Source organism: Poromitra crassiceps (assembly GCF_964638095.1).
Source record: "Poromitra crassiceps genome assembly, chromosome: 7".
NCBI lineage: Eukaryota > Metazoa > Chordata > Actinopteri > Beryciformes > Melamphaidae > Poromitra > Poromitra crassiceps.
The window spans coordinates 38378201-38390943 of record NC_139628.1 but is presented as its reverse complement, the minus strand read 5'-3'; the positions used below and the strand labels follow the sequence as shown (position 1 = coordinate 38390943).

The following is a 12743-nucleotide window of genomic DNA, read 5'->3' as shown; positions in this document are numbered from 1 at the left end:
ACAACCTTTTAGGCCTTTTGAGTTTAGGCCATGCGGTCAAATATGTCTTTCCATTTTGAATTTGCTCCCATCGGCCTGGGTGGGGAACATAATACATTACTGCTTCAGTAAGGAGTTGAGCAGCTGATTGAATCTCATCTGATGGAAGAGTGCATTTCTTTTCATATTTTCTCAATAACTATTGGTCCAAATCACATCAATCAAAGTTTTTTTGTTTTTGTTTCTGGGAGGCCTCTCTGGAGAACAAAATGAGCATCAACAAGCATACAAAAGGTCCAAAGCCTAAAGTCCAAAATGAGAGTAGGTTACTTCCCAGGTTTCTCTCCACAATACGGCGAGTATACAGGAATGATTGTGGCTTTTGGTGATTTCCAGACTGGGTACTGTACATGGAATCAAAACAAATAAACACCAGCTCCTTCATGTCAGACTGCCATGCAGCTGTTCCGACTCGTCATCCATACCTGGCAGACTCCGCTGATGCACATGTCCAAGGACTCGGTGTAACAGCGCGTCCCATCCAGAACCTTCGGCGCCAGTTCCACCACGAGGCCTGAGCCCTTGGCTTTGCACTTGAGGGCGCAAGGGTTGTCCGGGTCGTTGTCCACCGGCAGCCACTCGTGGTACTGGCCCTGGTACCGCACGTCTGCGTGAGCCGAGCACTGCTGGGCGCGGAAGTCCCCAGCATCTGGGGGGCAGTCCTGAGGGGAACAGGAAAAAAAAATCATATTTTATTTTTCTTCCGGATTTCACCTCCTGTTTTCTCCCCAATTGTACTTTGACAATTCCCCCTGCTGTCCCGGTCGTTGCGCCACCCCCTCTTGCCAACCCGGGGAGAGCCGTAGACTAGCACATGCTTCCTCCGATACATGTGCATTTGCCAGCTCTTATTTTAGCCTGACAACGAGGAGTTTCACTGGCAGGACGTAGAGCGTGGGAGGATCACGCTATTCCCGCCAGTTCTCCTCCCCCCCGAACAAGCGCCCCGACTGACCAAAAGAGGCACTAGTGCAGCGACCAGGACATATACCCTTAATACGGCTTTCCACCCGCAGACACGGCCAATTGTGCCTGCATGGACGCCCGACAAAGCTGGAGGTAAACAGGGGCTCGAATCTGCGACCCTCGTGTTGGTATGCAGGGAATCTACCGCTACAGTACCCGGACGCCCAACAAAACATTTGAGTTTTTTAATGAATGCAAAATGCATCACTCAATTGTATACTTGGGTGTAGGAAGGAGCTATGCTATGCTATGCTATTGCTACATGCAGGCTGGGGTGGGTGCAGTTCTTGTACATACAAGATACAAGATACCATGCAACAATGTTGGTGGTCATTGTTTGGTACATACTGGATTGTACAGAGGTTACCTGTTTCTAAATACACTATTACTGCAAATTATGAATTGAAAATCATAAAAAAAAGAATGCTCACAAGATAAATGTCAGCCTCATTCAAAACATTATGTGATATGTGATAGGTAATACGCTATTCATTAGCATTGGAATTTGATTGCTATATACAGTACTAGTCGAAATGTCTATATATGGATTCAATGAAAACAACAATGGCGTTTGACGTTGGCCCCCCCCGCACGTCTCCCTTGCTAACCTTCTCTCGCTCAGCGGGACCCCCCCGATCACAAATATACACTCCTAGACCAGAAAACCTGCTCGTATTTTTGCAGTTCTACCACACTGCATTCTCCATCGCAGCTTGCCGTCTCCATTTGTTCCAGGAGAAAAACCCACTTGAAAGAGCGATTGACGTCCATTACATAAAGATGAGTTTGCTGAACTTACCACATTACTGCATGTGCGATATTTGATATTCTGCCCTTCGCAGGTCCTGGAAAAGACAGAGAAAAGTGGACATGTGGGTGAACCGGCTTTGGGGGTGAATGATAAAACAAACCGCTGCGCGCACCAGTCATCTGCGGCCGGCGCACTGAAGGCAGCTGATGTTTCAACCAGCGGCTCCGAAACTCATCATTTTTCAAATTGCTGAGAAACAAACGGCTTTTAAGGAATGGAATCCTGCTGTGATGATGTGGCAAGCCGCAAAACAGGGGGCTCGTATGTAATGTATGGGGGTTTCAAGACAAATGGTTCTGTGGTATGTTCTCAACGTTTACACAGCCACACATTCGTTCTCCCATTCGTTAATCGTTTAATCTCAAACTAAATTGTCCAGGTCCAAAGGAGTATGATAAGGAACGTAAGAATAAATACGTACGTGAAAATAAATCTGGATAAAGCGGGAACACAAAGACTTTCCTTCAATGATTGTGAGTTGAACGGAGAGGGGGAAAAAAGTAAGTTACGCTCTTTTGTAACCTTTGGAAAAAGAAAGCTCGCAGTCTTCTCTCCCATGCATTAATAGTTTAATCTCAAACTAGAATTGCCCAGGTCCAAAGTAGTAGTATGATAAGGAATGCGAAAAAATATAAATATATAAAAATAAATAAATAAATAAATAAATAAATACATACATACATACATAAATAAATAAATAAATAAATAAATAAATAAATAATCTGGATAAAGCAGGGAAACAAAGACTTTCCTTCAATAATTGTGAGTTGAACTGAGAAAAGAAAAAGAAAAAAGTAAGTTATGTTATTTCGTAACCTTTGGAAAAAGAAAAGTCTTTGAGATCCACTGGAATAGACTCTCACGATCATCCGGATCACCTTGACTACACAAATCCTTGATTTTAAAGGCCCGGACGCAGTAGTAGCTAGCTACAAGCACAGGTTAGCCTCTCTCCCAGCTGCGTCTGCTGAACAGATTGGGAGCGCTGTTGGCTCGCCACTCTCTGGATGACAGTCTGCAGTGACTCGGCCCAAATTATGGAGCTAACCACTTATTGAAAATTAGGATCCCTTTGTGCTTTGATGCAGAGTGATGATAAACCATAGATGGTGACTATGATAGGCCAATTATCCCAGACCCCAGTGGAAGCTAATCAAAGGATAGTCTTTTTGAGTTTGGTAACTTAAGAGGAATTCCAGTGTCGCCGGCCCTTAGCTAATCTGGAATCATGATTGGAGGCAACAGTTGCAGAGTTTGGGACTCACGGATGAACGAGGGTTTAAGGATTTTTACAATATTATTCCAGAGAGCGGAGGGAGTGGATGAGGAGCGCGTGGCATGGCAAGAACATTAGACCCTGTGACGAATCCAGACAGCTCCCACTGCCAAGCCAAACAGAAGGTCATGATGGGGAACCAAACCCAAACGAGAGACTTTCAAAGACTAAAGGGTTGAGAGACAGGTAGCAAAGATCTGGATCGGTGTGGAAAATCACACTGGGCCAGGCAATATATAATCTGGATAGCAGCAGAAGAAGAAGAAGAAGAAGAAGAAGAAAGAGGTCAAGGAAAAAAATGATTTCCCTTTTCATTTCCTCTTGACTTGGGAAGCGACAGAGTGGAGGCCAAGTCAACCAGAAGAGAAGGACGGGGACTGGCCCGCGGATTCATCATGATGACGTCATCGCAGGTTCAAGAAAAACAAATTGCAGAATTCCCGAAGCTCACATGAAACTTCCAGAAAAAGACATACTGTACACACACACACACACACACACGCACAAAACTACTATGATCCTGCTCAGACATTACCCCAAATGTACATAAAAACTACAAAGACCTTGTTCATTGCCCCCACCCCCTCCCACACACACACACACACACAGCTGCATATAGCTAACACACACACACACACACACACACACACACACACACACACACACACACACACACACACACTGCTGCATATAGTTAAGTTAGCATCCACCAGCCCGCCCAGCACAACCCCATCCTCAGACAACAAAGCCTGAATGTAATAACTCCCATCTATGATTGGATATGCATTGAAATGCCTGGCTCATTCACAGCAATGCACACATACTGTACTTGTCATCGACTGGGCTCACTAGATTGAATGTAACTGCTGGATGTAATTGCAAGCAGGTCTCTGTAAGCATTGCTACATTATCGATACATGTGACGTGAACGAGCCCTCGGAAATGTGGCTAATTTGGTAATGTACATGTATGGAATGATATAGCTGCAGTAGGTTCATGTAAAGGTCTGTAAGCAGAGGTGCCTCCTTTCTTCCTTTGTCCACTCCTTCCTTTATTGCTTCCTTTCTTTCGTCCTGCCTTTGTACCTCTCTTGCATTGCGTTTGTTAATTTATTAATTTGTTTGTTCCTTCTTTCCTTCATAATCATAAGCATCTTGATACATGCCCGATTTTCAGCATTGCCATTTTCCTCCTAATCTAAAACCCTTTGAATTCCTAGCAATAGCCTTGGCCCAGACACAGCACATCACCAAAGAATAGGAGCATATGATGTAACCTGTACACAGCCTTGTTGTTGACTCTGGCAGTGCGCAGGTTCCGTAGAGAAGGGAGAGAAGAAGGTGCCGTTAGCAATGCACAGGCGCACGCAGAGGGTGGTCCTTCTACCGTAAAATACGAGACACGAGCACGGCGCCAGACTCGAGCTAATTAGATAATTCACTGTTTTGGAGGAAAAATGCACTTTTAATTGCCACCAAAACATAGCCTTTCAACACAGCTGTGGCACGGTGGCATTCCAAAACGCCACCGCCGTTCAGTGTCACGGCCCGTAATGATGGCTGCAAATCAATGACGCCGCGAATAGTAAAAACATCATTATCAGTAATGAACATGTTATAACAACACTTGAGACACGTAGCACGTTTAAGCACGGTTTATATTCGATTAGGGTGTGATGACGAGCGCACAAATCATGATATCTTGATTTTCGATCGCTATCGCGTCTTTTAATGTTTGGATTTCTGACAGAGCAGTTGAGATATTTCGCTGAGGCACTAATTCAGAGCGACGTAACGGGCGAGCAGTAGGGCGGGCTTGATGGACACAACTTTGGCTGTCGCGGGCGTTTGAACCTGGAATGGGACCTTCTGGTTACAGAACGCCTCCTGCTCTTAACCACTGCTCGTTTTTGTAGGGGAGATTTCTAAATCTCTGTAGGCATTTTCCTGCTGTTTTGGCCATTTCCCCCCTATCTCCAACAAAGTAATGTCCTCAGAGATACGTGATTGAATAAGGCATAACTCCAATTTCCAACCTGGACCTGATTTTCCCATCATTCCGATTGACTCTGACCAACTCCTTGTCTATTGCTTCACTAATAGAGCTCCTTACCTCTTACAAGGCTGCGTGGCTCACAGGCATGGCCCTTTTTCTGGTCTTCTTTCCTACTTGCCAACTATCTAAATAAAGTGAGATAAAGTGAGGAAGCTGCCAACTCCTTAAAAGAAAAGCGATGACCAAAAAGGAAAGACCAACAACCGCGGAGGCAAAAGGACTCTCAGGACCAATTAATACTATCAATTAATCAACCGACTGCCTCGGAGGGAAGTGAAATAGAGGTTTAGTCGCTTTTTGATTTGAGGCCCTGATTTCCATACCTTCGCTGCCAACCATGTGGCCTCATAAATAATACAACAGTGCTTTCTCTTGCCATCTCACCCAATCCATATGTCCACACTTGTTTCAAAGCAGCTATGCTGTTGTTAATATTGGATCTTGTGATCAAGCAAAAGTGTGTCGTACAAGCCGGACTAATGAGGGCCGAGGCAACGTGTGTTTAGTCTGTGCGTGTGCGTGTGCCCTTTTGGGAGGTTGTGCCGCTCATGTGCGTATGTATGTACGCTAGCAGTAGGTAGAATGAGGCTCCTATGTGTGCGTGTGATTGCGTGTGTGTGTGTGTGTGTTTGTGTGTGTGTGTGTGTGAGTGTATAAAGGTCAAAGAGTTGGAATAGGGGTGGGATTGGTTTGGAGGGTGTTGCAGGCGCGTTTCCAGCCCCTCTCTCCCAGCAGTCACACACACACAAGGGGCCTTGTGCTGTGCTCTTTAATGACGCCGTTTGATCTGCCACCGGGGGCAGGCTACCGGTCGCGCATTCCCACGCGATGGTGGGGGTGAGGTGGGACGGAGGGTCCCACCACTCGCTCAAGAACCCCATACATTACTCCAGCTACTGCCAAAGGACACACCAGTTTGTAAACACCGGCGCCTCCCCCCCCCTTCTCTAGAATCAGATCCTCGGGAGCGCGTGTGCGTCCGCGCGCAAGCGCAGACGCACACGCGCAGACATACCGCCTGCATCCCACACGGAGCTCAAACCCCAAACACCTCTTAACACGTCAATTGCTTTTACAGCCAGTAGCATTCTGAGGTTTGCCTGACCAAAAAGTTCTGGGCAAGCAAAGAGAAGCTGTTGTTGATATCGTGAAATGATCTCCTCAAGAAGCTGTGGACCACAATGTTTGCAGTGCAGTGCAGTGCAGGGGCGGGGTGGTGTGTGGGGGGGTGGAGGCTCTGGCACTTTGAGCTTGAGGTTTTGACACAAGTGGGGCCTTTTTTTTGTTGACATAATCAAAACTCTTGAGTTCTCAGCCTGCCATATTCATGGATATGGCATGCACCTTACTGTACGGGACGTCCCGGGCACGACCTCGAATATGATCCGCGCTGTTTTGTCAGTGTGTGCCTTTGAACAGATGCATTGTTTTATCATCTCGCTGAGTGGCCTTGTCACCGTCGGCGCTCCCCTCTAAAGCCCCCCCCCACCCGCCCCCACCCCCCCCCACCCACCCCCCCAGCGAAACAGAAGTGGCTTTTCCAGCAAATCCCCGCTTGCTGCTGGGTACCTTGAGCGAGTGAGTGAGGCTGCTGGGTACCTTGAGCGAGTGAGTGAGTGAGGGGTACGTTCTGGGAACCGTAAAAGTGGAGGAATGCAGTGAAGTCACCCTGCAGTTATTTCCCAGTCTATAAATGTGACAACATTTCTATGGAAAACATACTCTCTCACTCATTCTGTCTCCTTCCTCTCGCTCCTCAAATCCCTTTGTAATTGGTCATTTTTTGCCCGGTGCACACTGAAGTCCGTCCAAGCGGGCGACTCTGGCCATGAAGGATACTGTGTGTTGGTTTGAAGCCCGTCCAAGCGGGCGACTCTGGCCACGAAGGATACTGTGTGTTGGTTTGAAGCCCGTCCAAGCGGGCGACTCTGGCCACGAAGGATACTGTGTGTTGGTTTGAAGCCCGTCCAAGCGGGCGACTCTGGCCACGAAGGATACTGTGTGTTGGTTTGAAGCCCGTCCAAGCGGGCGACTCTGGCCGTGAAGGATACTGCGTGTTGGTTTGAAGCCCGTCCAAGCGGGCGACTCTGGCCATGAAGGATACTGTGTGTTGGTTTGAAGCCCGTCCAAGCGGGCGACTCTGGCCACGAAGGATACTGTGTGTTGGTTTGAAGCCCGTCCAAGCGGGCGACTCTGGCCATGAAGGATACTGTGTGTTGGTTTGAAGCCCGTCCAAGCGGGCGACTCTGGCACGAAGGATGAAAGGATCGAGAGGTCCAGAGAGTGCACGTTCGACTCTGTCCCAAGATCTAAGCTCAGATGATGAGCAGTGGGAATCCGACCAATGGAGGCTCATTGCTCGCAGAGCCCCCCTTCCCCCCGGATCTACGGTATCTGGCGAAACAGAGATATTTAAAGTGACAGGTACTTTGGCGAAGGACATTGATTGTTACGCTCTGATCTGTGAAGAAACATGCCCGGGCCATTATTGATAATCAAATCAACCCTGCTCACTTCATTGATGGATTTGGGGATTGGAGCACAGATGGCCGCGTGCGTCTAGACCGTTTATAGGGGCGGGATGGGCAAGTGATCTCAGCCAACCCCCTTAGGGCTATTTAACAGTGGTATAAAATGTATTTTGAGCACTTCCATTATAGCCCCTGGGAATGGGGCTAGCGGTGAGATTTACTCACGCTATTAGGGACTCTGTCTGGGTCTATTTGGCAGGATCGCGGTGAGCGAGAGAGAGAGAGAGACAGAGAGGGAGAGAGAGAGAGAGAGAGAGAGAGACGCCCTCCTCTCCTCCTCTCCCCTGAATCTCAAACCATAATATGGCACTTTAATGGAAACCAGTCCAAACCCAGTCAGGACTTTGCTGTTTGAGGGTGGAGATTACCTCGGACTGCGTTTGAGCACACGCTTACAAATTGTCCATGGGATGTTTCCATTTATCTCCAGGGCAATGAGGTCCTAACGTTGTAATTACACACATTCAATGTATATCCTCTCCGCCTGTGATGTATGCATCTCCTAAAGACAGAGACTTATTGCGGAACTATATTCTCTGAGTGCCGTACTCATAAATGTCAATGTTTTTTATGTCTCTGGTTCTTATATTAGAGGTACAGTATGATTCCTATGCAAGTTTGGCAAGTCGGGGGAAGACTGTTGAATATTCAACCAGTAAAGCAAAGTGGTGTGGTTACTGTATAAGCATGTTTGAGAATGGCCTGGGGGAGTCAAGAACAGTAAGAGGTGGTGGTAAACGAAGGCGAGGACTTAGCAAAATATCATAAAGAACATTATTCTTATCCTGCGACATAGTATAATTGAAAACAAAAACATGAAAACGGAATAATATGGGACCTCACAAAGAGAAAGGTCAAACTGAGATTTAAAGTGGGAAGTGGAGAGGAGAAGATTTTCGGATGAGAATTGGAGGAGGAGGAGGAACAGAGAGAGGCAGGTGTGGCTGAGGGGAGTGTCTTACTTGGAACTGAGGCATCGTCGCAGGGAGTAGGACGCTCCTCCTCCACAGGTACGGGAGCATTCGCTCCACGAGCCCCAGGCGTCCCACAGCGTGTCCCGGTCCTCCTCGGATCGAGCCGTCCGCGAGCTCTGCACACCGGGAGAAAAGACACGGCTTTGAGGAAGGGAGAGTGTGCAGAGTTTATCGTCGAGCATGGAAGGCCTTGAGCTGCTCCCAGTGCCCGTTTTCACTGTCAACACCTTATCCGTTTTCCAGCTCTTTAACTTTGAGAGCGGGAGGCCAATGCAGTTCAGATTAAAAAAAAAAAAAAAAAAACTCTTAGCATGGAAACCAAGACCATCTTTATGCCAGATTGTCTAGTCTTGACGATTCCTGCCAGCACCCTGCCAGGACCCAATCAACCATTTAACACGCTAAAAGTACGTTACATAAGTTAAAATCATATGCAACGCCACCTAGTGCATGCATTTTGAGTTTGCTTATGCTGAATATTCCTCAGCCATAAGAGGTGTGGCTTCCACCTCAAAATATCGATTCAGTCAACAATCTGTTTAAATCTCTTAAGCCCATGGCACACCAATCAAACATTCTCCAACTAGGTTTGATTGGTGTGCTATGGGCTTAAAGGAACATTCCGCCGATTTTCAATGGCGAGTTATTTTGCACATAATCTCACACATTCGAAAATGTAAACCGTTTTGCAGTCATTCATTTAGTTTGACAGTTATTGAGAGAGTTGATTTGAGTAAAGTTGTGGACCAGTGATGTCATTTGTGCATGAATGACATCACTGGTGCACAACTTTAACTCAAATCAACTCTCAATACCTGTCAAACTAAATGAAAGTCTGCAAAACGGTTTGTAGTTTTTCGGATATGCGTGAGATTATGTGCAAAATAAATTAGCATTGTTTTTCAGTGGATTGTCCCTTTAAGTTTAAGGGCACACAAAAGAGCCAGCACTGCCGGTGGAAGAGCCTAAACTACAACCAGGCAGGAGCTGTTGAAAATGAGAGTGGAGCGCATGTGGCCGGATATGAGATCGACAGCGATGGGAAGTCATCAAAAGCTCTCAACTTTTGCCCCTCGCATATTTCACTCAAATGTCTGAATCATCCTTTACACTGTGAAGTGTTAGTTCTCTCTCTTAACAAGCTCCAGTCCTCGCTCGTGTGTCTCTCTCTCTCTCCCTCTCTCCCTCCCTCTCCCTCTCTCTCTCTCTCTCCCCCTCTCCCTCTCTCCCTCTCCCTCTCTCTCTCCCTCTCCCTCTCCCTCCCCCTGTCTCTCTCTCTCTCTCTCTCTCTCTCTCCCTCTCTCTCTCTCTCTCCCTCCCCCCCTCTCTCTCTCTCTCTCTCTCTCTCTCATAATTGCATCGTGGTGCATTTGGCAGCAGGAGCAGGGATATTACTCTGGGATCCAAGATCAATATTATGAGAAGATGAATTTTGCGCCTGCAAGGACAATGTGCATCTCAGATGTACCGTGACAGCCAAATAATGAAGATCCCCCCCACCCCTCTATCTCACTCTTTTCTATCTCACTCTTTTCTCTCTCTCTCTCTCTCTCTCTCTCTCTCTCTCTCTCTCTCTCTCTCTCTCTCAAGGTCCTTTGCCTCTCCAGAGAGGACTTTCACACTGTTGCTTTGGCTCACCTTGCTCTGAGGCAGGTGTTTATGTTTGCATGGTGTCAAATGGCTGGCATTGTCATGTGATGTGGATGAGTGTAGGAGTTATTATGTTTCTTTCTCTTGGCTCTACTCGCCAGCCTAGCTCTTCGCGGCGCCCTTTGCAGAGCCACGTGAGTGAAATTACAGAACAACCTCGTCTTGACTATCGGGCCTGAAACAATCAGAGCGAAGGGGGCAAAGAGATTACTTAGCAGCAGTGGTTATCTAGAACAAGGACAGCTAAGCCTGCGTATAGAGGAATACTTCTCATAATCCATGCCAGTGAGATTGAGGGTATTGAAAAACCGGTTCTGTACCTGCTGAATAGAACTATAGCAGAGCATGAAAACCTGGAAAATGAAGAAAAAAAAAGACTTCAGAGTGGTATTGTAAATGGTAAATGGCCTGCATTTATATAGCGCTTTTATCCAAAGCGCTTTACAATCAGTAGGTCCATTCACCCATTCACACACCGATGGCGGCAGGCTACCACGCAGGGTGCTGGCACACCATCAGGAGCAATTTGGGGTTCAGTAACTTGCCCAAGGACACTTCAACATGCAGACTGGAGGAGGCGGGAATCGAACCACCGACCTCTTTTATCCAAAGCGATTAGTGGACGAGGCGCTCTACCTCCTGAGCTACAGCCGCCCCTATTGTAGCGTAAAGTCAGGGGATTGAAACTAACAATGAGGCCACTCGTCTACCTCCTATGGCAGCAGGAATGTGCCTCAATAGACGGGAGATCTGATCGCATTCAATGAAATAATCAGCCATTCACCGGTGTTTTGAAGGCCATGAAAAGGAAAAAGATGGATACAAAAGAAAAATTATCATTCGCCACAATCACGTCAAGCACATGGGCCGTCTTTATGGGATTGCGTATATACCATGCAGGGAGGGGTATTAACAGATGGCAGAAACAACTGGACCGCAGCTATTCTCCGCTGCAGAAAGCCTCCCACTATGGGACCATTACATCACCACCAGCACATTGTATACATTTCTTTTCTCTGCTGGCAATCAGCAGTTTGTCGTGGAGCTCCGCTTGTGCGTCCAGCAGAGCTTTTTTTTTTTTTGCCAGTGACCCAAAACCTTCAGATCAGAAACGAAACGTAAGCCACATGACCACCACTTGCCCGGCTGACTGAACGTTATGCCGAACACCTGCTCTGAAAAAGCCTGGTGTCCCCCGTGAACTGACAGACCGTTTACACACCGAAGCTCCGGCTCCTTCCTCTTGAAACACACAGCGCTGAGGTCCAGAGGAAAAACTCGGCGCACAAACGAGCCACTTGGACCTCGTTGGCGCCTTTCCCAGCGACCATGGCATTTTGCTTAGCTTACAATGACAAATGGATCTTGGAGAGGAAAGGAGATACAAGGTAATAATACAGCTCTGATTATTTTCTTTGGGCCACAGTAGCAAAAACACCCCCGCTGTACTGTACACTGCTGAGTGGAGGGGTGGGGGCGGAGAGAGAGAGAGAGAGAGGGGTTCCGATTATTAAAAGTGGGGGACTGATAGAAATGGCTGACTTGTCAGTGCCGATGACGCCTGAGGAACAGCAGAGGGGAAACGGGGCGAGACCCAAACACGGGACCCGGCAGAGCGTGCGGCGAAACAGAGCGGCGACGGGCGCCGCTGGCCTCGCGGGCCAACTCTCTGGATGCTTTGGATCCATAGCAAATAAACACAGGCTGCGCGTCTGGGCAGCCGCTTAGCACACCGCCGCCATTCTCCTTTGAAAAGCAATCAGTGAATTTTTCACTCAATTACTGGCGGGAGCTGTGTTGAGCAGCCAAGGGAGCCAGAGGCATATCAGGCGGAGAGGAGGAGCCAGAGGCATATCAGGCGGAGAGGAGGCCGCTGAGGAAAGAGGAGAGAAAAGAGATATAGGAGTAGGAATAGGAATAATAATAGGTTGCTTGGCCGACTGCGCCGCTATTGTTCTCAATGAAAAGGCAGAGGAACACGAGGCTCCGCTAATCGGGCCGCTGTCCCGCTGGGGTGTGGCTACGAGAATCAAACGGCTCGGATAACCAACTTGGAGGCTTCCTAACCCTCCATCACTACACGGTCCCACCTCTCTCCCCTCTCTGATCCCTCCCGCGTGGTGTTTGCGTTGGCCGGGCTTCGCGGAGCGAGCGAGGCGCTCTTTCTGATCCACCTCCCCCGCCGCACGTGACTCACGGCACGGGCGACACCTCGGAACCCGGGTCGAGACGCCCGGGTGACACCTTCCTCGACAGCGCCATTTCAAAATGAAATCGCCACCTTGGGCTGATGTTTAGCCTTGAACCCGCAAGTGTTGAGCTAATTATCTCATCACAAGACATACAGGAATTAGAAATATTAATTCTCCTACAAACACATGTGACTATAGGCTTCCTCGCCATCATCCATCCCATGTTTTCATATCGGATGATGGAGGAGG

The 12743-nt window shown here is 47.9% G+C and overlaps 1 protein-coding gene across 1 annotated transcript in view; it reads right to left on the bottom strand.

The window, feature by feature from the left end:
* Positions 1 to 12743, bottom strand: part of LOC310779223 (ADAMTS-like protein 1) — a gene marked incomplete at its 5' end in the record, with an annotated part of 146440 nt that overhangs the window by 35324 nt on the left and 98373 nt on the right. Inside the window, 3 exons of the mRNA XM_083639729.1 lie at positions 465 to 701; positions 1805 to 1850; positions 8641 to 8768. Coding sequence (XP_083495855.1) covers positions 465 to 701; positions 1805 to 1850; positions 8641 to 8768 — 411 coding nt within the window. The remainder of the gene's footprint in view (positions 1 to 464; positions 702 to 1804; positions 1851 to 8640; positions 8769 to 12743) is intronic.